General features: G+C 38.5%; 1 protein-coding gene across 1 annotated transcript; it reads right to left on the bottom strand.

Annotated features, from left to right (window-relative positions):
- Positions 1–4098: 4098 nt before the first annotated feature.
- Positions 4099–13739, bottom strand: LOC113767135 (3beta-hydroxysteroid-dehydrogenase/decarboxylase). Its single transcript, XM_027311316.1, has 12 exons — positions 13374–13739; positions 11279–11368; positions 11045–11178; positions 10762–10932; positions 10087–10203; positions 9910–9989; positions 8022–8202; positions 6702–6816; positions 5992–6166; positions 5514–5670; positions 4691–4757; positions 4099–4596 (listed from the first exon to the last, which is right to left on the bottom strand). The coding sequence occupies exons 1-12, from the start codon at positions 13639–13641 to the stop codon at positions 4397–4399; spliced, it is 1755 nt and encodes a 584-aa protein (XP_027167117.1). The 5' UTR covers positions 13642–13739; the 3' UTR covers positions 4099–4396.
- Between the last annotated feature and the right edge of the window lie 12434 nt (positions 13740–26173).

The raw sequence follows: 26173 nt of genomic DNA, 5'->3' as shown, positions 1-26173 counted from the left end.
CATTTTCATAAAGCTTCAAGAATAGCCCCTACTATAACAAACATTCAAGTACTGCCGTGGGTCTTCATTCCTCAAAAGAATGGCAGCAATGGCGTGACAACATGGAATGCCACTAACCTCTCATAACCTGCAACTGCAGTTCTTTTTCTCCATATCTACAACAAATTGGGCCCCTCTTGGTCCTTTCACCTGGTAGCCATGCATTGCATTCCAAATAGGCATCCACTGACTTGCAATTTTTACCCTATTTTCAATAATTTCGTTGATTAGAGGTCCAGTTGGGCTATCATATCTTTCCATTGCTGATTTTCTCTTCCGGATCCTATCCATAAGGTACTCCCTGATCATTTCCAGCATTGTTATAATTGGCTGGTCTCTAGCCTCAAGAATATGTGCATTAAAAGACTCACACAAGTTGTTAACCAGCATGTCACTCTTTGTGTGAGTCGGAAAGAAGGCCTTGCACCAATGCCGAGGAGTTGGAGCATTTTTTACCCACTGATATGCCTCATTATCAAAATCTTTGAGTTCTGCCATTGCTTTATTGTAGAGTTCCTCTGTTGTGCTGTTGGCAATATTCCACAGCCTATCCTTAAGAGGCAAACCTGGATGTTTCTTCTTGAAATTTTGATACATGTGTTGGACACAATACCTATGCTCACAATTTGGAAGAACTTCAGCTAATGCTCTATCCAACCCCTGTAAAGGAAGAAACAAAATATCAAGGAAGGTTACTATGTATATACATACACATACATACACATGTTCACATTATTGCAAAGTGTATATGTGTATACCTTTTGTTGGTCAGAAATAAAGGTATAATGAAATTGATTTTCAATTTCCAAATCATCACTGAGGTATTTCAAGAACCACGTCCACTGCTCCGTAGCTTCTCTCTCTACAACTGCCCAAGCAATGGGCCACCACCCATTATTAGGGTCAGCTGCAATGGCAGTCAATAACTGCCCTCTATAAGTCCCCTTCAAATGGCACCCATCCAATGCTATCAATGGCCTCAAATCATCCTTAAATCCTTTTTTCAATGGCTCTAAACAGCAGTAGAATCTCATAAATTTTGGGTTGCCCCCAGGCCCTCTAAATGGAGTAAACATCACCTCCATTGTGCTGCCCGCATGTGTCTTTTTTATCTCAACACAATATTCCCAAATTCTTTTATATTGTTGTTCAGCTGATCCCTTTATCATTTCAAGTGTCAGTTTCCTTGTTTTGGCTGCTATCCATCTGGAAATTTGAGCTTGATACTCCTCATTCACAGTTTGTCGGATCTCCCTAACTGGGATTCGAGAGTTCGACTTAATCCTCTCCATGTACCTGTCAGACAACCACTTAGACTTCAGGTTTTTATTTTTCCAGGCATGATTGCAATTTTCATGCTTGTCATTCATGCTTTTAACTACCAAATCAGTACTCCCAAGTGCTTTTTCAATTGAGGCAAACACAAACCATTGGCATGGGGCCTTGCACTTGGCCCTCACCCTTTTACTCTCATTCCTCTTGGTTTATACTGGTCTCCCCATCTTGATACCATATTCTTGAACAGCTGCCTTAAACTGGGCTCTTGAACCAAATTTCATACTCAACTCAAATCTGATATCAATCTTGAACTTCTCCATACAAAAATCTTTGTACCTTCTTTGGAATTGGTCACCATCTTCTTCTTCTTCTGATGAGCCACCATCACTGCTAAGGTGGTCTGGGATTACATCTTCAGCCAATGTATCAGAAGCTTCTGGTTCATTTCGAGCTTGTTGCTGCTGCGCTTGTACATTTTTCCTTCTCCTAACCTATTTTTTTTTCTGTTGTGGCTGCTGTGCATCATGCTGTTGTGAAGAGAATGTGCCTGTTGCTTCATTATTTTGCTGTGAATCAGGCTGCACCTCATGTGTTAGTCGCTCATCAAACTGCTGCTCTGAAGTTCCACCCCCTGTTGTCTCTGGTATCAAACCATCCAGTAGTGTCTCATCGCCACAGTAGTCACCAGTGCTAAATCTGTCAGAGTCATGCTCTGATTCTGATTCTTCAACATCTTCTATGACTCCTTCCTCTGCAATAGGTTGTTCACTGCTATGATGGTCAACAGGATGCTGGATAGTAGAAGTTTCGAATGTGCCTTCTTGCTGGTCTGTTGAAGCAGAGGCAATACCTCTTTCTGGATCTAGTTCACTAGCTTGCTCATGCTGGATAGTAGAAGCAGAGGCAGCACCTCGTTCGAATGTGCCTCGATGCTGGTCTGTTGAAGCAGAGGTAGTAGCTCTCCCTTCTAGATCTAGTGCACTAGCAAGCTGCTGAATGCTCTGTCCATGTCCAGCACTATGAGGCTGTTCTGATGACTCAATTTGTTTCTGCTGTAAACCTGAGTTTTGTAACACATCTCGATTGTCTTTTGTACCAGTATGTTCCTCAAATAACAGACCCATTCTAAAACCTTTTTCAGAACATGGTTCCCCTATTATTCTTCCCTGCTCATCCAACTCCTCAATCACAACACCACAACGTTTTTTTTCTACTGGTTTAACAATCAAAGGAGACCTAAATTTTTCAATTTCTTCAGGTGTCAGGTGGTTACAAAATACCTCCATCACCTTAAACTTGTAAGCCCATTCTGAAAATTTGTTAACATCCTCATCAGTGCATAACTCTCTTAAACCATTGGATAGATCTTTATTTGGTTCAACATAGTAATACAGTATAGCAGCTCTACGATGTCCTAATTTTTCCACCATCTTATTCAGTTCAAGAATGGACATTTTCTCGGCGCTGCAAAGATCTACATCATCTACATCTCCATCAACATACCCCACATATTGTCCCCAATTAATTCTCCCCCCATGATGCAAACGTATAGTAAACTATTCAGAATCAGCCTCTGCAACAATTTTAGCCTCAGGTCAATACAATATTTAATATTTAAAATAGGAAGAATAAATTATCTCACAAATTATGAGTCAAAACAGTTGTATTAGGCCAATAAACTACTATTTCAGTGGCCCCTTTTTGTCGGACATAGTTAATGGGTAAAATAAAAAAACAATGTAGGACCACCACTGAAGCGAATATTAATTTCTACAGTAAAAGATACCAACATATAGGACCACCAATCTTCCCGACAAACTGAAAATTTGACTAATACCATCTTTTTAAACGTTATTGACACGCTTTGTTCCTCTATTATATACAAACCATCACTGCTCAGACGAAAATGGAACAAAAATAGGGTCAAATCACTTACCGTAAACAAGAAATGGATCAAAGTACACGTCTGGCTTCCTTATTTTCCACTCCATTTCGCTTCAATGTCTACTTCCACGGTGCTGGTAGTAGTGCTCGTAGTCGGAAAGTTGCAGCAAGAACCGTTAATGGCAAACAGAGGGAGAGATAGTGGAGAAAGTAAACAGTTTGGTCAAAATCATTTTTCGCTCCATTTCACCAAGTGGATGACAGCTCTTTATGGACAAAAATGCCTTTCGTATTTCGGCGTGCTTCTCACGTGATCGTAGATTCCGTCGGTATTAACTGATGAATTTGACAGAAGGTCTAACAATTTGTACTTTGGATAGATAGGGGGCCAAAACTTTACATTTAATTGTTTGGGGGCCAAAACTTCATCCGGATAATAGTTTGAGGGCCACTGGAACTTTTTGCCCTAAAATTTTTAAAAAGTACTTCAAAAGATACTCTAAAAAGTAATCTAATTTTTTTTAATATTTAAAAAATATCCCAAAATACATTCTAAAAACTCTTCTACTCTTCAATATTCCAAAATATTTTCTAAAAATATTTCAAAATATATTATAAAAACTCTGCCACAGTAAAATTTTTCAAAAACATCCCAAAATATTTTCTAACTCTTCATTTTTATCAGCTAAGATTGTAAATCTTGCTCATGGCATACAAGACTTATCTCACTTTGCATAAAATTACTACATAAGTTGTTAAGAAGGAACTCGTTACACCTTTGCCTTGATTAGAATTGAAAACAGCTACGATACATGATGCTTGCTGATTTGGAAGATAAACATCTTTGAAAGTTTGAAAACGTGTTTCAACATCTACATACTTTCCTACATATGGATCTTTTGGACCAAATAATAATACTCTACAGTATCTTTAGTTCAGAATATATTGTTTGAAGCGACGGAACAGAGTCGATCCAATATAGTGTTGCTGCTCTTCATTAAGAAGATAGCCAGCCAAAAGCATCAGAAATAACTTCTTTCCCCATTCTACAACTTTTTGCCTTGGGTGTTTGCAGACACTTGTCTACTTTGTCAATTTAGTAAAGGGTTACTTTAAATTGGGAATCTAACCTATTTACACATCCACCCTGGAAAATTCAAGCAAGCGAGTCACGCCAAGGTCTAGTGAGCTGTTATTATTCGGTCTTGAATGTGTAGCTCGGTTTTTCTGATGATGTCCCACGGCCAGGAAGCAACGACACCATAGGGCTAGGCAGATTCATCAACAACCAGCCCCCAGCTTTCCTTGTGTGGATTAATAAAGATGTGACGGCCCCATCAATTTCTTCCTCATATTGCTCATAGATGAAGAATACATTGAAAGCAAGGATCAATGCTGTATGAGAAAAAGGACAAATAAGCCTGGTCACATAACTCCAAATTCAATGTCAACAGTCAAAGTAAAAAATGACATGGTAAGTGATTCGTACCAATACCAGTTGCCAGAATCAAGGAATGAGATGCAATGAGCTTGAAAGAATACAGCAAAGCTACTATCTGCATAATTTTTAGATGCCAGACATGTCACGATAAGAGTAAAGAAAAACTGACAAACAACTGATACCATTCTGCTTCATTTGACTTGGTGATTTTTGTTGTACAAGGAAACAACAATGAAATCCAAATCCTTCCAGCGAAGAACATTTAGGGACCCTACTTGCAGATATGATACTTGCACTCAGAAACAGAAAAGGGTTGAAAATCAGGACACAAATCTGACATTTAGTTGCCAACTGCTCAATTGCAATAAGAGTATGAAACTAACTCAGAATGCAACTCTAGAAATTCAGAGAGGAACAAGAGATCAGGTTATCCATATTTGTGAATCCTGAGGCAGGACATTCATAAAAGACTGCACACAAATTAGTTTGTACCATTTGGTTCCCTATGGTAGACCACTTCCAAAATTTTCTTAAATTTGTGAAAACAGAAATTAGTCAATTTTTCAAATGTTTGCTCATTGAAGCTCTTCAAAAGCTAAAAGCAATGAGATAAGAATCGCAAAAGTGGAGAATAAAATTATTAAACAGAAGCAAATCAGGTAAAAAAAAAATTCAGATGCATTTGCATCACTAAACTCCAGTTATTACAAACTTTTGGGTGGTAAAAGAAGGATTACTTTTGTGGAACTAATCTTAAAAGAGATTAGAATGAAGTTAGTGCGAAGGACTGACGTGAATTTCAATTGAAACCAGAGAATAAACAAAAACTTTTATAGTCCACAATTGAGACGAGCCTCAAGACAGTGCGCACCATGATGAAAGCATTCCAATCTTCTCCCTGAGCCAATGACTCTACCAAATGGCACCCAGAATTCCACATGTATCCTATTGCTGAGAAAGTGTTTCTCATACTTGCTTCTGATATCTCGAAATAAGATGATGGAACTCTTGGAACTGTGACACCAGATCTGTTGCATAGACACATACGATCAAGCCTTGGAGAACCTTTAAAGGCTATGCCCCCAAGAAAGAGGCCTCTTATGCCCTAGAAATAGTTAAACAAAAAGCCTCCAATCTGAACTCTGGTTACCATCATCTTTACTAGGACAAATTGAGTGCATTTTATTCCAGAAAACTAGAGTAAAAACAAAGAATGGAAACAGAAGATGTTTAGGGACAGAAAACTGAAAAAGCGGTCGGCCACATTTTACTCTTTTTTGATCCATCTGGAAGAAGAAATGACAGATAAAATTATCCTGCAATGCAAAATTATTTACTCTCATACTTACACAGTTGATGGCAGACGACCATACAATGACAGCGAAACAATAATCAGCAGCAGAAGCTTAGAAAGAGAGGAGATAAAAGTTCTTCCACAAAGGAAAAACCAGTAGTAGAAGAGAACCAAAGAAAGAAAACAAGTAAAAGACTTCTTCTCATCCCTCCACAGCAAAATATCTGCAGCTGCAATAACATCATATGTAATGTCAGTGCACAGATAAAAACAAGAGAACATTAATAAGAACAATTCAACCCTAATCCTCCTATCAACCTCCTCTCAAGTTCACAGGTAGTATTTGGACATGAAGCACATAACAGAACATTATAAACAAGGTATACATTTTGCACAACAACAATAATTCAATACAAGCCAAAGTTTTCCTCACAGGTCTACCAAAATGGACACTCATGAACGTGCATATACACATACATATATATATATACATGTGTGTATAAACACAATCATAAGCATTCTCAGAAAATAATAGACATCAAATTTTGAAAAGAAATTACAGCTAGAAGAGATACATGTAAAAAATTCTCTACAATTATCTTGAGTGACAATCTCAACTGGCTTTACCAGCCACATTTATCTAACGAACAGATTGTGAATTTAAAGAACAAAAAGATTCGAGTAGGGATCTTTTCATATAGCCTGAAAGAGTTATTACTACTCTAATGATATAGAAAGGATCAAAACTCAAAAATATGGCAGCACCTTTCCCATTTCCTAGAAGTTTGTTTGCTTTTGATTGTTCAGCAAAATCACCATATTTGGTAATTGAGTCTTGGGCTATATGAGAGAATGATTCAACAGTTAACGTAATCCCTTCCTGTAGATGGACAGAAGTCAAGCAAAATAACAAATCATGTGCATACCAGTTACTGGGCTTAGCAAATCACAGCACTACTATCAGCTGTAATTTGGAAACGTAAACATAATAAAAGAAGATTTCCTTCATGCATCTTATATTACTATCATGATAACATCAGGAGATGTATTGACAGTAGATGGGAACAAGACCAAAGCAGATGAATGGAGAAAGCAGAGGAGCAGATGCTTAACAACAAATTCCAAAAACTACTCCCTTCCCCCATTAAGAAGGATAAGAGAATACAAGACAGGAAAAAAAATTCAGCAGAAAGCACACAAGGAATGGAAAAGTTTCAGTCATTTGTCCAAAGGAGGCAAGAAAAATAAAAAATGAAAGAAGGGTGTGGAAGTTATTCTGATCTAACATTGCTCTAACCTTTGAAAAGTTGAAGGTTATAACCAAAGAAAATGAAACAATGTCATGTTTAAAAAAACTTACAACGTGAAGTGAACTTTAAGTCGTTCTTCAATCCTAATTTAAAAGTAATCTTATTCCACACAAGGCAACTTTTGTTGAATTTCGAGGTAGTCTAGAGAGCAATGCCGCCTTTACTCAATCTTCACTGTACCTCTACCAACCCCTACAGGTGTCTGCTTTCAATTTTGATGCTAAAAAATTCAGCTTTCTTGAGCTTTCACCAGAAAAGTCTTTCTATTCCTAAAGATCTTTATTTCTCCGTATTTAAGTTCAAACCAAACTGTAGATGGATAAAACTCTAACCAAGTAAAAGAGACTCAATTTCAAATTCTTGTAGCCAAGAAAACTAGAGGCTGCTCATGCTTATAACAAAATATTCTCTCTTTCAAGTAGTAGTTTTACAATCTGCACAAGGAAAATTAAGAAAATTTCAATCACATGTGGAATGTTGAAATCAAACAGCAGATTCCAAAATAACCCAGATGGAGAAAGCCTTAACAAGAAAAATAATAATAAAATAAATAAGAAAACTTAGATGAGTAACCGCCCTAGGACTCAAATATCACCATGACCCATGACTTGCAGACGTGATCTTTCGATACACTAGTTTTGGCCAATTTATATATGCTGACAAGGCCAAAACTTACCATCAAAAACACAACACATAACACAAAAAGCCACAACCATGAGTAAAATTAATATAATCAAAAAAATATAAACATGAAACAACTAGCCAGGCTACCTACTTGCAGTGAAACAACTGTCGAGTACCCAATATATTTCTGCGCTGAAGAACAGTTCAACGTCCTAGTGCAGGAACTTAATTCAAGAACCCTGTTGACTGATGTGGAGTCCATTTTCAGACGCATCAGATTTACAAGAAATATGAGATATTTTATCACAACAGCAGGAAGAGTTATCACTGGCCTGAAGTCAGAAAGAATATTTTATGTCAAACTAGAATTGCAGGAAGTTTCAAGTCATGGAGTGGAAACCAGAAAAAAGCCCTAATTTTAAGAAGTAATGCAGCATCTGTTATCATCAGCAATTAAAGCAATTTAGATGCATTAAAGCAACCTCTTACAAAGTAGGTGTCATTGCAGAGGCTTCTGGAAACACAAATGCAGAGACAATTTATCTGTTTAGACATACTGAGATGCACTGGCGATGGTAAACTAGAACTACATACCAACAAAAGAATGCCCTCAAGCCAAATTATCAAGATATCACCTCTCCCACAATCTTTGCCCTACAATGTACCATCCCTCATTCGCCAAAAGCAGAATGCACAGATAATTGTATTAGACATAACAAAGATGCCAAAGATGTGGAAACACAAACACACATATATTATATCTGTATTAGACATAACAAAGATGCAGTGATGATTGTAAAATAGAACAACAACAAAAGGCAAGGAATGCTTTCAAGCTATATTATCAAGATACCACCTTTCCCACAATTTATTCCCTACAATAGATTACTGCTCATTCCCCAAAAGTAGGAAAAACAATGAATAGAACCACATGGAGCTCCCGAACAGCCAATTACTTATAGTTTGTGGTACTATCACCATAACCATGAATATCAAAGCACAAAAATCAAACGATACCATATTTTGTGGTACTATCACCATACCCATTTAGAGGGGAATATGAAAAAAAAATTCACTACTTTAACCTGCCATATTTTGAACCAAAGGTTTTACTTTTAAGTGTTATTGCCCTAACATTCTAAAGAGTAGCCCATATTTAAAGATACCAAAATAGGATATCAAAATTCTGAAGTGAAGAGATGTCAAACACCTCCCAAAACATAACCTAAAAATGGAGATCTTATTGTTCAAGTTCATACAAATAGATAGCGCAAGTTCTTTTTTTTTTTTTTGGCAAACTGTTACAAAACCTTATAGCATGCCAAAACCTTGCATATTTTACACAACCTACATATTTCTTTTTGCATGAATATTACACAACCTGGAGTAATACCAGATTACAGGTGAACAGCACTAATTTTCCAATGTCCATGAGAGAGATACTATACCCTGTGTCTTCATCTTAAACTATTGCTTTGGCACATTTATGTTCTAGGCAAGCCTATGTGCCATATAAACAATACTATATTTAGATAAAATCGCTGATAATGCCATTATTACTCCAGGAACTATGGTTGGAATGGTTCAATTGAGTGCATTCCATGTGAAGGGAAATGACAGCCGTTAGTGTTTCAGGTAAGGGATATTGAAAAATGTTGGAAAAGAATCAAAGAGATTTTATTAATTCTGTCTCTTTCCTACAATTCATTCTAATCTATATATACAATTTTCTGGTACACTAAACAAGGAAAGTCTACATCTAATACCCTTAATTTTGGAGACAGCTTATTCACCCTGATTTCCTCCACTAATTTACCTAAAATATCTCCTAAGATTACTCATTCAAGATTCCTACAAAAAATACCAAGTTTTCCTTCAAATCAGAAGGGTTCTATGCATTTAATAGTTCAGAGGACCAAAGTCAAATGGTCAAATTTATGAAATTCTCATACTTTGCTACGAACAATTAAAAATGGTTCTAAGGACATTAAAGCTCAGCATAAGCTCATTCCGTGCCATAGAACTCCATATAACAATACCTCTGGTAACCCAAGCCATTCAGCACGGCAGACACAAAGTCTGAAAACTTAATGGGCTCAAGATTTGTGATAAAAAATACCTGCAAAAATTGAATTAGCTATTTTTCTGCACAGCGTAAACCAGGATAGGGAAGGAGGAAGAGGCTTTCAACAGAGAGGCTCAAATTTTTCAAATACCTTTCCAGATACAGAAACCATCCTTGAACTTAGAGCCTCTTCTGCACAGACATTGGCATGGGCAACATTTTCCACATAGGTAAACTCACATACATTTTTCCCAGTTCCTACAATAAACTGAAATGAGAAAGCCTATTACTTAATCCAAGAGAATAAGGTACTAATGACATTACTTAAAAGTACCAGGAAAAAGTAAAACGATGACACTAAAATGAGAAAATTACACTGACAACCATATCATAGAACACAATAATAAGAAAATGAATAGTCAACAATGGTCTGTAAGCATTTAACCTTCAGTAATTAAAAGAAACTATTACACGGTGAAAATTTTCAATTCCTCTATGTGGTTTTTCTCCTCCTGTTGCCTTTCTTCAACAAGTAGTATTGAGACTTAATCTTATAGGAAAAACAACCATACTTTAGCAGCAACAACCCAATGGGAGAGCTGGGGAGGGTGGGTTGGAGGATGAATAGACCATAATGGAAAGAGCCAACAGTATTTATAGAGTGCAGAACTTAATTACCAATGAAGCTTAGTTCAACGTAGTTTCACCAAGTCCTGATGTTCCAATCAGAAAACAACAAATCTATTCCCAAAAGAAATCCATTAAGTATTTTACATTACTACCCCACTGATAACTAAATGGTAAATGAACGCAAATAGCTTCAAACCTTAGACCATCCAGATTTTGCCATATGAACCAGCAACGGCACAAGCTGCTTATCACCAGGTCCAAAGACATTGCTGGAGCGAATTGCACATGTTGAAAGGCCATCAATATCATTGGCAAGTAAGACCATGGCTTCTGCTTGAGCCTTCAGATCAGTCAACATGCTGCCAAACTGTAGAAGGAATGTGTCGAAAAGGAATAGAGGGATGGAAAAAAGTGCTTAGAATGTAGAGAAGAGGAAATGAGCCACCATGCCATTAAAAATGACCATGGGAAACACTTACTTTTCCGACATATGGCAAGGATTCATCTCCTTCTTTTATGTCACGTCCAATTTCAAAAACAATATCTGCAGGACTGTTGTAGATCAATCGTTTCACTTTACACTCTTGACAAGCATTTACTACATTCCTGGCACCTGCACAGGAACCATAGTTAATTACTTTTTGCTCTTATGAAGTATTATGAATCAAAAGAGTTGAGTCCAAAGATGACTATGAACAATTGAGTTGGGGTACCTTGAACAATGATTGTGTAGGAAGAATAGAAATCATGAGTACAAGAATCCAATGTATCAGTGTAGAATACCACCACTGCACCTTCAATAGCTGCACAGGACCAGAAAAAAGAGCCATAGAATGAACACATAAGAGTAGTTCATGGAGAGGATACCACAAAGTGGAATTGTATATAGACTATCAATCTTCAGGTAAGGCATTTATATTAGAGTTATTTTTTAGTTGAAAACAATCAAACAGAAGACTCAGGCACCTTTCCATGAACAAATAGGAGAAATACAAAAAGAATAGAGATGTGTGTATAAAGTTTATCACATTTCAATTGATTTTTGAGGTTGGAAAGTAAAGGAGACAGAAGGAAAGGAAGATATCATGTTAGTATTTTTACTTAAATTTCATTTCCATCCACAAAGGAAACCATTTCAATAATTCTGTCCTGAAGCACCTAAAATACCGTAATATTACACAGATATTTAATTAATTTCCTCTCCTTTCCTTTCTGTTCTTTTACCAAACAACGCATTTAGATTTCCTTGCTTTCCTTTCCTATATATCCAACCAACATGAGGTGGAATCTACTTTCCTCTATTCTCCTATGCTATCTTTTCCACCACTTACTTTTCCTTTCCTATCCTTTCCTTAACCTCCATCCAAACAGTGCCTCAAAGAAACAGAGGCATCAAAAACAAAGAGTTCATGCTGATCATCGAAGGCCTCCTCATGTCATCAGAAGAAGAGCAGAAACATAGGAAAACAGATGTAAATGATCAAACTGCAATGTCATTAAACTTTATAATAATGCATCAATATTGAACAACATTTACAATAAAGCAATTATTGACGCACAGAAATAATCTTCCCTCCTGACTCGACTCTCGCCCGACAGAATGAAAATTTTAATACTGATCTATGAAGACATACCCTTTCATGGTGTTTTAAAGAGAGAGACAAATCAGAATGGAGAACATCATATAGTAATAAACCTACAAATAGGGCTCAAACTTATGCATCATATTTGCACTTGCAACAAGCAACTGTTGTCATATACAAGAATCTTCCCTACCCCCAGTCTCTGCTCATCCCAATAAAATAAAAAGTTTATGTGGACATCCAAAAACATATCTTCCACTGTAATCCGGAAAAAAAAGAGTGAAAAAAGTGAAGTCAGAAGACAAGTAACAGGAAAAAGCACATTGTTTTTGACGTGACAAGTACTTTTGTTGCCTTCAGGTATCTCAATGGTAAATGAATAGCAAGCTTTTGTGGCAGAAAATAAAACAAATCAGTTTTATCGTGAGGGAGCACAAACTTGAAATGTGTTAAAACAAATGAAGTTTAAGGCTTAATACAGACTGGTTTTTCTAGACTTTGTACCCTTGTGCAGCACAATTAATTATACAACTCCAGCTCAGCCAAAGCCTAATGGATGGCAGAACAAAAGCAGTGAAAGCTGCAAGCTAAAGTAATGGTGCTGATGTACCTTTTGTCACCAACTTTGACAAAGGAGGCAAATAGCTTAACTGACCGGGAGTACCTTCCTCATTCAAATAACGATGCAGGTCTGAACAAGCACCGTCTAACTAAAAATTGTATATATCTTGCTATGAGTTAAAATTACACTATATTTCCTTAAACTGCACAGGCGCTTACTGGAATTGTATATGATTCTCTCCCTCAAGAACACATCCCATGTTGAAAAATCCAAAAAAAAAAAAAATTTGTCTAAGATACGTCAATATATTGATAATTGTAAAAGTAAACAGAAAGAAGTAAATTACTGGCAGTATATTATGCTTCGGAAGGTAGTACTTCCACAAGGTTTCCGGCGGGGGGGGGGGGGTGTTGTTGAATAGAACCGTCAAGAACCGCCTTCATCAAAACAAGCTACAGAACCGCAAAATCAAGAACCTCAACGAAAAAGAACAAATCAAACAAAAGAAATAATCCCACAGAAGTTACCTATTCATACATGTTTGTACTTTATGCACTCGGGGTTGGACTTTATCCAAATATTTTACTATGTATTTTCCATGAAATGCAGTAACCATAAAAGATACTGAAAACAAGGTTGTTCATTGCGAATAAAGAGTTGTACCTCGGATAACTTCCGCTTTGTTTCTAACGTCCACATGGAAATATGAAGCCCGACCGGAGGCGAGAGCCTGGGAGAGAGGCGAGTCATCGTCCAACTCATCGAGTTGGATTGAGGAATCTGAATCGGCGACTCGGACGATCCAATTGTCGAGTTTCAACAGCCTCGTCACCAACGATCTTCCTATCAACCCTCGGCCACCCAATACTACACAAGTTTTCAAATCTTCACCATTGTTAACATTATTGTTGGTATCATCGTTCATCGCCATTTTCAGTTTTCTTCTCTTTTTTTCTTCACTTTTCTTCTACTTTCTTTTCTGGGGGAAACAATGGGGAAAAGTAGGGAGGAAATGGGTGCGACTGGGCGGTTGGGGTGGCGGGGAAAAGAAGGAAGACAAAAGGGGTTTTACTTTTCACCTGATTAGGTGGTAACAGGTAATGTGTTATGTAAGCGGTGGGGTCCAACAAATTTAACGGTTGGTGAACTGTGTTTTCTACAAGGATAAGGGCCTGTTTACAGGTCACATCCGAGCAGAGAAGATTCAGATGTCATCAAATCAGTGCTTAAGGCGTACCTAATATGTGTGTAGTTAACCCTTTTTTTTTCTCTAGCAAGGATGGAATGAAATTTGAGCAGAGGTTCTACAAACTCTAGGGCCTGTTTGGAATCTAGTTTTTTCGGAGTTTGTCTAAAATTTTACTGTAGTGCATTGTAGAAGTTTTTGAAAAAATTTTATAGAAGTTTTTTGTAAGGAGAAAAATTTTGTAGAAGTTTTTGTAGGGTTAAAAACTTTTTTCTTTTCTTTTTTTTTCTTTCTTTTTTTCTTTCTTCTTCTTCTTTCTTCTTCTTCTTTCTTCTTCTTCTTCTTCTTCTTCTTCCCCCTTCCCCGTTACCTCTGCCTCCAGCAGTGCCACCTCCCGCCACCCCCTGCTTTGCTTCTCCCCCTCTGCCCCGCCACCCCCTCCCCGCCTTCCCCTCTGTCGCGCCCCACTTTTGAATGATGAATTGTGAATGTGTGATGTGTGGTGTGTAATGTGAAAAGTAAAAGGCCATGGGACTTAGAATGCGACGATTTGGCCAAGTGAAGTTCAAAAGGGTTTTTTGTATCAAAAATGGAGTCGCCACTTGGTATAGAGTTAGGGTGTACCAAGTCACCCAAAAATGATTTTTTGTTTTTGAATAAAAAAGTAAATAAACCCTTTTTGAGAACTTTTGGGTCTACGTAACCAAAAGAGGGATCGGGGGTCACATTTGACGAAGGGGAAGGCAAGGATAAAAATCCAAGGCACCCCTTCGACCTAGCCAAGGCTAGTTGCGTGACTTAAACCAATTTTCCCTAATTTTTCTACCCAAGGTATGCATCGCGTGTTTGGATATGTCTATATGAATGCAAAAACCTAGACCTAGGGGGACATGGAGGAAATTTCTCTTCAAAGGTTGAGTGGTGCCAATCACATTAATTGTGAAGCCCAATAATGATCCTTTTGGAGAGGTCACACCTAAACCTAAATGACGTGAAAAATGAGTGGAATGCATACCATGTGAAAGTGTGAGTTTGTGTGAAGTAAAAAAATGATAAAAGTAATAAGATAAGAGTGAAGGTGTGCAAATGTAGATGAAAGTACTCGTGTGCGAGTGAAGGTAAAAATGTTCGTGTGCAAGTGAAGATAAAAAAAAGTGTTCGTGTGCAAGTGAAGGTGATAAAAAGGTGCATGTGTGCAAATGAGACGAAAGTGAAAGTGTAATGATAGAGTGGATTGAGAATGCATGAGCCTAGGGAATTCATGCAAATTGGGTACGGGGAGACCTAAATTGTGACTTGATTTTCCCTTTGATTAGAAGGCGAAACTAGCGTGCTAAGGCTATCGAGTAGCCACACTCGCTCGTTTCCCTTATCGGAAGGGGACCCTCAAGCAAATGGACCCTACAACTATCATGATATGCAAAAATCCTAAAATGAAGGGAAAGGGGGTTCGAGGAGCATGCCAAGTGATAAAACTAAGAAAAATGCATGATATGTGGTGAACAAGCAAGTGATATGCTAATGAGGGGAAATCCCTAAGGGTCTAGCGTTGGACTAGCCCATTCTATGAATTCCGACTAGCGTTGGACTAGCGGAAACGTACATTCATCCATTCCATTCATTCATGGCTATGAAAGCAAGTAGACATGCCAAAATACTCGTAAACACATAGCACATAGCATTTAGCATGCTCGACTAGATGCAAGAGCCTAATAAAGCAATTAAACATGTAGCAACAAACACAAGCAACCAAGGGGAAGGGGAAGTGGACCAGATGCTCTCCGAGCACTATCTATTACAAGCCAAGAGGTGTACACATACCCCATAAAAGCATAAAGGGGAAAGGGAAATGGACCAGATGCTCTCCGAGCACTATCTATTACAAGCCAAGAGGTGTACACATACCCCATAAAACTTAAATAAAAGCAAAAGCAAGTAAATGCACGCAAGGAGGTAAGGAAAGCGAAGTAGACATGCAATTCACACTTAGCACATAGGAGCACGTAGGAGAAATAAACTCAAGAATATAGAAGTTACCTCCCTTGCAATGGAGCTCTAATGGAGTGAAATCAACTTATTTACCCTCCAAAATAATAAAGGAGTCAAGGTGCCAATTTATTTGACAAATAATCACAAACGACAAAAACAAACATGAATTTGAATCAATTAAATCATGTCAACAACTCACATTTAAGAAGTCAAAAGAAGAAGGGACTTAATTGCAAACATTGACAAAATCTTGGGGCCAAAATTAAAGAAAAATAAAGTTTAGGGACCTATTTGTAATTAAACTAGGGACTCAATTGAAAGAAGTCAAAAATGTCTAGGGCCACAGTACAGTTAAGGAGAAATTCAGGGACTGATTCGCAAATGCATTTTCTGGTTTCTTAGTGGATCAAGCCACTTGGGCCATTTCTTATTTGTTGGGCCGAAACTTCCAAGCCCAATCCGAAATTCGAAACAAAAGGAAATGGGCCATTTTTCTTATTTGCTTGGGCCATAACCTTCCAAGCCCAACCAAAGCCCAAAGCTAAACAAGCAAGCCAGTCCATCTTAAGTCTAATCAAAATTCCACTAAAAACATACGGGCTTTATCTCTCAAGCCCATGTCAACAACCCAGAAAAATCAATCATTAATCCATTTGTTAAACCCGAACAATAGGTCCAAACCCAAACCGAATTATATCTTATGAGAAGCCCAACAAGATAAAACCCAACTAAAAAAATTGCATTGAACCCCAAAATTAATCTATCCAAAGTCACATAAAGTCGTATTAAAGAAGAAAACGTTTGGAGGGACAAAATTGGTTAAATTATTTGATTCTCTGATTGAAGATAGAACAAAAGGCAGCTTGAGGGGTTCAAATGCAACCAAAGCAGGGACTTAATTGGAGGAATCATGAAGACTTTGGGGTCGAAATTAAAGAAAAGCAACGTCCAGGGGTCAATTTACAAATTTCCAGATTTTTTGCAAACAAATGGTTCACTGAATCCTTCTTCTTCAACGAATTTCACCAGAATTTCATCTCCTTTTATTCCAAAAGAAACAAAACTCACACAAACTCAAATCACGCAACAAAGTCCATAAGTAAAACAGAAATTCAAGAACCAAAGGAAAAATGAAACAAAATCTAAACCAGAAATTTCTGTAAAACACTCTTGGCCCTTGGTTCCTCACCAGCGAACTCGCTGGCTATCTTCTGGCAGGCATTTGCCAAAATTTTGTCCCCCTCACACGCAGATGGGCAAGTCAATTTGCCCTTAGAGCTTTGTTTTTCAATTGGGAAATTTCATCAAACATTACATGGGCGTAAGAAAAATCCAGCAGAGCTTTGTTCAATTGATGTCATAATCAGCCCCAAAATGTCAGAAACCAAAGAAATTTCAATCCCAATCAAACCATACAGCATACGTATTCAAAAATCATGAACAAACAACTCTCTCACGCCAATTCAAGACGGAACACGAATTCAGAAAAGGCAAACACAAGCATATTAAAATCCCTCAAAACAGCCCATTCGGCCTTAAAAAGCATTAAACCTGCTGAAAATCCATTTTTCTTCACACATTAAAAATGCAAATGAATTGTCTTCAAATGGAACGTTCGACTAAACATTTTATCGAACATCAACCGGGCATCAAAAACATCACCAATTCTCAACTTAATTGATATCATAATCAGCCCCAAGATGTCAGAAACACAAGAAATTTCAATCCCAATCAATACAGAGAGCAAGTATATTCAAAAATGGCGTATAATTACAGAAACATTGCTTGAACAAGTTCACAGAAGATGAGGTTTGTGATTTCCAACTTTGGGCCTTGAAGAAAAACTGAAATTTAAGGGAAGGAAAAGATACCTTTTCAGCAAGTACTTTTTGTGATGAAATTCTCAGGCGATGGTGGTAGCTTCTAGCGACGGCAATGGCAGCTCCGGTTGCGGCTTCTTCCAAATTCGTCTTTCCTCTGGTTCTTTCGCCTCTGCCCCAAAGTCCTCCTCCAAATTCCAGATTGCAGCCGCGGCTTACTCTGTTTTCTTTCCTCTGTTTTTTCCATTAGTTGCCGCCTCTGTTCTTCTTTTCCCTCTTATTGCTTTCTTTGTTTTTGTTCACCGAGACCCCCTTCCCAATTTTTCCAGTTTTTCTTTTTTCAGTTTTTCTCCTGCTAACAGCCGCCAACTGCCTTTTCCTTCAGCCCAGCCATCTACTCTCTGTTTCTTAGCCGAAACCATTCCTCCCCTTTTCTTTCTTAGCCTTGTTTCTTCACTCTTGTTCCTCCCTCAGAAACTAGCCGCCGATAGCTTCTCCCTTCTCTCTGTTTTTCCATTTTTTTCTCTTCGGCCTTCCCCTCTGCAAAACCAGCCGCCAAACCCCTTTCTTTTGTTTTTTTTTTTCGTTGTTTTTTCTGTTTTTTCCATTTTCTTGTTCTTGCCTTTTTTTTTCCGTGGCTAGCATCTCTCTATCTCTCAAAACCTAGCTATCATTCTAGATTCATCCCCCCCTTCCAGGTGTCCTAGACACCTGGCCTTTTCAGCTTCAAATTACCACTCCAGGACCTCCTGCAATCTTCTTTGTAAGCTGCGGCAACACGCGACTTTCTGCATTGCCGAGATCTTTTTTTTTTTTTTTTTTTTAACTTTCAACTTAATAAATACAGAAATGATAAAATATAAATAATAATAATAACAAAATGCCAAAAACCAGGTAACAATAATAATAATAATAATAAAAATAATTTAAAAACTCAACAACTAAAAACAACAAAAATGGCCATTTTTCATCTTTTTTGTTCCATTTTTCATTTTTCATATTTTTTCATTTTTTTTCTTTCAAGAAAGCATTGAATTTAAATTACAAACGACTAAAGCATATTTTTTTGAATGCTTTTCTTTTTTTCTTTTTTAACAAATTCTATGATAAAACTTAAAAATAAAAAAAAAACTGGAAACTAAAAACTAAAATGAACACGACAAATAAAAAAACTAAAAATGAAATTACACCAAAAATTTGGTGTCTACAGTTTGCCCCTCTTTGTCTGAGTTTTGAAAAAACTTGAGACAAAGAAATAGACACCAAATACTTACCTGTGTTATTCGGCTGCAATGGACGCTTCTGAAATGAGGATCGACCTCTTTAACATTTTTTTTTTTTTTGAAATGGGATTGACCCAAACAGGAAATTAAAACGGGACTGACCCGAGCAGAAATTTAAAATTGGGACTGACTAGAGAAGGAAATTCAAATCATGGGACTGGCCCGAACAAGCTTTAATCGCGGGACTGACCCGAATAAGCTTTGAATCGTGGGACTGACCCGAATAATATTTGAATCATGGGACTGACCCGAATGAGCTTTTGAATCGTGGGACTGACCCAAATGAGCTTTTGATCGAGGGACTGACCCGAAAATGCTTTTGATCGAGGGACTGACCCGAATGAGCTTTTGATCGAGGGACTGACCCGAATGAACTTTTGATCAAGGGACTGACCCGAAAATGTTTTTGATCGAGGGACTGACCCGAAAATGTTTTTGATCGAGGGACTGACCCGAATGCTTTTGATCGAGGGACTGACCCGAAAATGCTTTGATCGAGGGACTGACCCGAAAATCGAGGGACTGACCCGAATTTTTGATCGAGGGACTGACCCGAAAATGTTTTTGATCGAGGGACTGACCCGAATGAGCTTTTGATCGAGGGACTGACCCGAAAATGTTTTTGATCGAGGGACTGACCCGAAAATGTTTTTGACAATCGGTCAGTGGGATTAAACCCGATCCTGCCGTGATGAAATTTGATTCGATTTTGGTTTTTGATTGATGATTTTTGCTTCTTTTTGACTTTTCTTTTTGACTTTTGAAAATCTTTACAAAAAATTAATTTGCCCCAGTATGATGAATTTTTGCTATTTGAGTCCAGAGTTGATTCTGTATCGCCATGCTGTTGCATTTTTGGATGAAATTTGCTTGCGACATTTTCAATCTGCCTTTGTTCATTAGGACTCTTTCCGACACCGATTTCAGTGCAAGGTGTGATTGTTTTCATCCATGTATGCAGTTTTTCTGCAAAAGAGAAAAAAAACAAAGAAATTGCCACCATTATTTGATCCGTTTGTCCTTGAGAATCGTGTAAACATGAGTCTTTGGATGCCTTCGTCAAAGTTGACCGTGGCATCTGACTTGGTTGGATTTGTCATTTCTAAACGTCTCTGATTTTTCCCGACTAACCAAGCGTGCATTTTGCCATATTGTGAAGCTTGCGTAACTGACTTTGTTGAACCTTAACCCTTTTCAAAAGATGACTGAACCCAAGTATGCTTCGAATAAACCACGGGGATTGTTATTCACCAAAATTCAAAGATAAAGAATGAAGTATGCAAGAAAATTCACATGTCATGAAAGAATAAATATGCACAAGAATGCACACATAACCATTTGTGCTTAAATTCTACAAAAATGCCATGAATGCAAGTAATTTGGAAAAATGAGCTTCCTAAGAATGTATTTGCAAAAGAATGTTTTACAAAATGACACAGTTTTGGCCAACAAATGTCATATTCAATTCTCTGGATATCTTTGTTCTGGAATTCAAAATTGACAGAAGTATGACAAAATGAGGAGAAATCCAAATGAACCAAATCACCAGCTGTTCTTCCTCGTGCTCGCTCGCTGCAAAATCCTACCTTGGTGCCCTTTCGGGTTTTTACCAAGGTTGCCCCCCCTTTTTTGTTTCGTTTTGTCTTTTCTCTTTTTTTCTTTTTTCTTTTTTTGAGGTGCCCTTTCGGGTTTTCACCTAAAGACGCAAATGAAAGAGCTCAACCATGATCGACTCAGGAGTTTGAGTTGAAGATTTCTGGCATCAGTAAAATGCACTTCCCTTAGAAGTTTAAGTGAAGGCATTATAGACATCACTTGCCAATTGATTAGCGAAATTCCTAATAGAAATACAGCAAGTGACGAAAGTCAGGACTTTTGGGCTTTTGTAATGAGGTCAGGTGGGGTGTTTTTCAAGAAAAGTTGAGGCTTGAAAGCAGGTTTGATGAAAGGTGTGAAATAACCTGAGATTGCATCATTTTGAAATTATCTCTAATTTTGAACGAAACCGAGGAAATTTGCCCCAGTTTGATTGGATTTTCTCTTTCTTTGCATTTTCATTGCATATTTCTCACTTTTGCATTTTTCGTCAAAACTAAATTTGCCCCAGTGTGGGGTTCCTTCTTTTCCATTTTTTTCTTTTTTTTTCCAAAAATAAATTTGCCCCAGTGTAGGGCTTTCCCTTTCTGATCATCTCTTTTCAAAATGAATTTGCCCCAGTGTGGGGTTTGCAATCCTCAGGGGCTGCCAAACGAAAAAATTATTGTTCTGATAGCTCAAAAGGGACGACTAGGGATGAAATGTTTTGATTGGAAAGGAAGATGGCCTGACTTTTGCCTCGTCCCTTGCATGATTTCCAAAAGAAATTTGCATAATCAGAAATAAAACTTCTTACACATGTCTGAGTTGATAGGTTGAGAGAATATCTGTCTATCCATGAATGCCCCGCCAGGTAATACCTTTTGAACACCCAATGAGCTTTGCCAATTTGAAGCAATTTTTGCCTTTGGCTTCATCTTTCGTTAGCAAAATCACTTTAGCATTTTGTTCCCTCCTTCAAAGGATCGGTGGCGGACCTTTTTGTTATGAACACAGGCCATGGGTCTTGGCAACATTTGGCCATGGCACATAGCATCCAACTATTTCTCATCAATCAAAATCAATCATTGATGACGCTGCTTTAACCCATCAGCTTCCAACCTGGCAGGAAAGGGATTTTTCAATGAAGAATTTCTCAATGAAGGGTTTTCTCAATGAAGGCTTTCTCAATGAAGGTTTTCTCAATGAAGGTTTTCTCTCAAAAGAAGAGGTTTTTCAATGAAGAGCTTCATCAGATTCCAGAACAGTGATATTCAAAGGATCAAATAATTTCATCTTTGGCCATCTAAAAGAATTAAAAAAAATTCATGACAATGATTAAATAAACAAATAAAACCAATTGTGCATTTCATGAAACTCCAAATCAAAGCGAAAACAAGACAAAACTCAATTTGCAAAAGGCGCTTTCATTAAGCTATTCACACATGCAAGAAAAAGTTTTTGTGAACTTTAGCAAATGACAACCCCTAAATTTATCGAAATTATCTTCGAGGGGGAAGATAGTCAGCCATTCAACTTGTGCAGAGCTCCTTTAGGATTTTCAAATTTCGTCATTGGAGGTGGATGCCTCGAAGGTGTCCTTGTGTTCAGGGAAAGGATTTGTACTTATGCTCGGCCCTTGTTCACCTCTTTTCCTTAGCATTATTTCCCCTGCCTCGATCATGTCTTGGACTTTGTGCTTAAGTGCCCTGCAATCGACGGTTGAGTGGCCAGGTACTCCCGAATGATAGGCACAAATAACATGTGGATTGTACCCAGCAGGCATGCCGTGAAGGTAAGTTGGAGGGAGAATCACGCCTATTTTGTTGGCAACCTTCAATTGCTCATACAATTGGTCCAAAGGCCTGCCTAGGTTGGCGAAGGTTCGGGTACGACTTTGATGGTAGGTTTCAGTGGGTCGGGGATAGTTGTAGATGGGTCTATTTGGTGGGGGAAATCTTTGGTGGTAAGGAGGCCGAGGACGAGCTTGTTGAAAGCTTGGTTGAGATATTTGGGAAGGGGTTGTAGGCAGGTTGGCATAATTTGGGCGAGGTCGAGGATGAGTGATATTGGTGTGATAAACGGGATGATGGTTTGAATGGTAAGGGTTTGAGTAGGTAGGGTATTGTCGAGGTCTGGGTCTTGGGACAGGGTTTTGATTCCAGGTGAAGGCAGTTTCCCCCTCTTTCTTTTGGAATTGCGGGTTCTTCCCACTAGTCTCCTGTCCTTGCAAAGCATCCAACTGTGACTTGAGGGTAGAGACATTAACAATCTTCCCAGCTTTTACGAAATCATCAAATTCCTCAAGCTTATTGACAATAGCAGCGAACGAGCATCCAGTCATGCGAAAAATTTCTTCGAAATATGGAGGATCATGTGCCTTAATGAAAGTGTGTATGATTTCGTCCTCAGTCATTGGTGGCTCGACTTTGGCAGCTATTTTCCTCCATCTCTTGGCATAAGTCTTGTGATCCTCGGAGGGTTTTCTTTTTATTCCTTCCAACGTATTTCGTGTCGGAGCCAACTCGCAGTTATACTCATATTGCCTTACAAAAGCATTGGACAAGTCAATCCAGGTTTTTACTTCTTCGGACTTCAAATTTGAGTACCAGTCGAGGGCATCCCCCTCCAGACTTTCCGGGAACAACCTTAGAGGCAGGTTCTCGTCGTCTACAGGCTTTCCCAACTTGTTAGCAAATAGTCGGAGGTGTGTCTTGGGATTACCCGTCCCATCGTACTTGTTAAACTTCGGAGTTTTGAACCCCTCAGGCAATTGCACATTCGGGAAAAGGCAAAGCTCATCATAGTCCAGCACTCCTTGTTTGTTCAACCCCTGACTCTTCCTTATAAACTCATCAAAACGATCAAGGCGTTTGAGCAGCTTTATATCAACGGGAGCAGAAGATTCCCACATTTCTGCCTTGGTTTGAACAATATGGTCTGGTAGGAATGGCTCAGCAACAGGGTGATAAAAGGTATGTGGCTCAGGTGGTATATTTGAAGTGATTTGGGGTGGTGGACCTCGCGTGTGAGTAAGAAAAAATGAAGGATGAGGAGGGTAAGTGTATGGCAAATTTGTGGTGGGATAGGTGAAAGTTTCTTCGGGTGCAATAGGAAATGATGGAGTAACAGTGGCATGGGCCGAAGGTAGGACAAATGACTCTTGCTCAGGCTGTCTGGCGGGTACAGGTTCGGGTCGAACTCCGCTGCTAATTAGCTCATCATTCAACTTCCTTTGGGCGGCCATCTCATACGCCATCTCTCCAAACTTGGTAAGCATCTCAGTCAACTGAATCCCCGAACTTGCAGTCTCGGGTTGAGCGGTAGTAGCAGACCTATCTGACTGTTCCGGTTGTGAACTCATGTTTACACAACTCCCCTGGGCTCTACTGCGGGATCGCGTTATGATGGGGCTTCGACGAGAAGCTATGTTGAAATATCACCTGAGAATTTTTGACAGATTGCCTTTAGGTTCAACCCTCGCTTAGTTATTCCAATAAAAACAAAGAAAAAGAAAAGAAAAAACAAGAATTAGTAAATATTCAGAAAATTCGGATGCATGTCCTATGGGGGAACCCTTTTGTGCCAAGGGTAGGCCTAGCATGAAAATGCAGTCCTCCAGAGCAGGCACTATACAATACCTGATGGATCCGATCGACTGATCGTGTGAAGAATGATTTGAAAAATTTGGCCACTTGGAGTGAGAAGAGACATTTGCCCTAAAACATGAGGACGAAGTCGGAACGGATTGCTTGCTTTGATCTACACATAAAATGATTTGTGAAAGGGATTGCCATGTCTCGATTAATTTATTCAATGAACCCTAAAGGGGAAAAAGCGAGTCAAATGGATAAAATTGGTGATTTATTCAAAATCGACCGATTTACCCAAAAATAGGTAAGCCGGATAACATTGACGATTTATTCAAAATTGATCGAATAGATAGACTTGGTCAACTGAATTGAATGAAATTGATGATCTCTTCAAAATCAACTTGATTTCGCCCTAAAATGGGTAAATTGGCCAAAGAGATGAAATGGAGTTAATGATTTATTTTAAAAATCGGCCAAATCCCTAAAAGGGTGAATTGGTCAAATGAATTGATGATTTATTCAAAAATCGACCGGATGACCCTAAAAAGGGTAAATTGGTCAAATGAATTGATTTATTCAAAAATTGACCGGATGACCCTAAAAAAGGGTAAATTGGTCAAATGAATTGGATGAAATGAATTTACTAAAATTGAATGAATTGACAAAAATGGATTGGATAAAATGGATGATTTGTTCAAAAATCGATTGAGTTCTCTACCCATTGGGTAGTTTCAAGAAATCATTACAATGCCTTAGTCTATGAGCCTCCTAAAATCAAGATTTGGCCTCCATTGATTTATCGTCTCAATAGTGAAGAATTATTTGGGTTTCTTCAAATTAATGTCCTTTACGCAAGGGATTTTTACCAATTTTGATAAAGTGGCCAAAAGGTGATTATTAGACGCTCATATTCCAAAGATCGCTCTATGAAAATGATCGGATCCTACCTTACCTTGTGCACTACCCCTTTGGACGGTACGAGAAAGGTAAACGTGCAAGTCTCATTTGGATTATATATCCGAGACATGGGGTGGTTTATTCCTAACACGGGATCCCCTAAATGGCATTCCCTTTCTAGGGTTTATGCATGATGCCAGTTTATTAAAGCTATGTAAATATGTGACAAACATGAAATGTGAGCTAAAGGACATAAATAATGCAACGGGGGGAAAAGGTCTAAACATGAAATGTATTCACTGAAAAGTAAGTGCAAAGACTGAAATTTAGACATGTGAGTCATCTAGTGGGTGAGTCACTAAAAGAGCGCCAAAGAGGCCTCTTATTGCTAAGGCACATGAATGCAAACCAAGGAAACAATGAAATGGTTAGTGCAGTTGATAGTACACATAACACATTGGGAGCAATTAAGAAAAGAAATACGATAAAAGCCAATAAAAAGGGGTGGAACCCCTTCCCTCGTGCCTAATTGTGCTTAAAAAAGGTGAGGCTGACTCTACCCTAGGCAAATGCTAACATGGATGCATGAGGTTTGGTTCATTAATGCCTAGACTCGATAAAGCTTCGGCTCCCAAGCCTTCAGACCTAAAGGCAAAGGGTCATCACTCCCAAGGCCTTTGATCGGTGGCTCGAGTGATCCCTTAGGTAGCGCTATGGGCGCAGAGCACACCAGCCGCCTACCCAAGGCGATCGATCCTAATCCTACAAGGCGGTGTGGGAAACGCCCACGAAAAACAAAATAAAACGGGATAAAAGCAAGTAAACGTGCACGTATGAAGTGCTCCCCTATTTTGAGGGAAGGGGTTGAGAACCAACGTGAGGCTCTAAAGGTGACACGCCCCCTCCCAAATGCAATGCAAGCGCGAGATAAACAAGTAAACAACATCCAATCAACCAATCACACATACGTGAGTGAGGGAATAGTTGGATACGCGCGCGAGGCAAATGGCCCTAAAAATGGAAAATGCAAGCCTAATATCCAAATGCAATGCATAAAAAGGGTAGAAAAAGGAAACGAATGGCTAAGTCAAGTGCTTGGACCCACTTAGGAAGTCCCCAG

The sequence above is a fragment of the Coffea eugenioides genome, chromosome 3 (genome assembly GCF_003713205.1).
Source record: "Coffea eugenioides isolate CCC68of chromosome 3, Ceug_1.0, whole genome shotgun sequence".
Lineage (NCBI taxonomy): Eukaryota > Viridiplantae > Streptophyta > Magnoliopsida > Gentianales > Rubiaceae > Coffea > Coffea eugenioides.
This window is presented reverse-complemented; position numbering and strand designations above follow the sequence as displayed.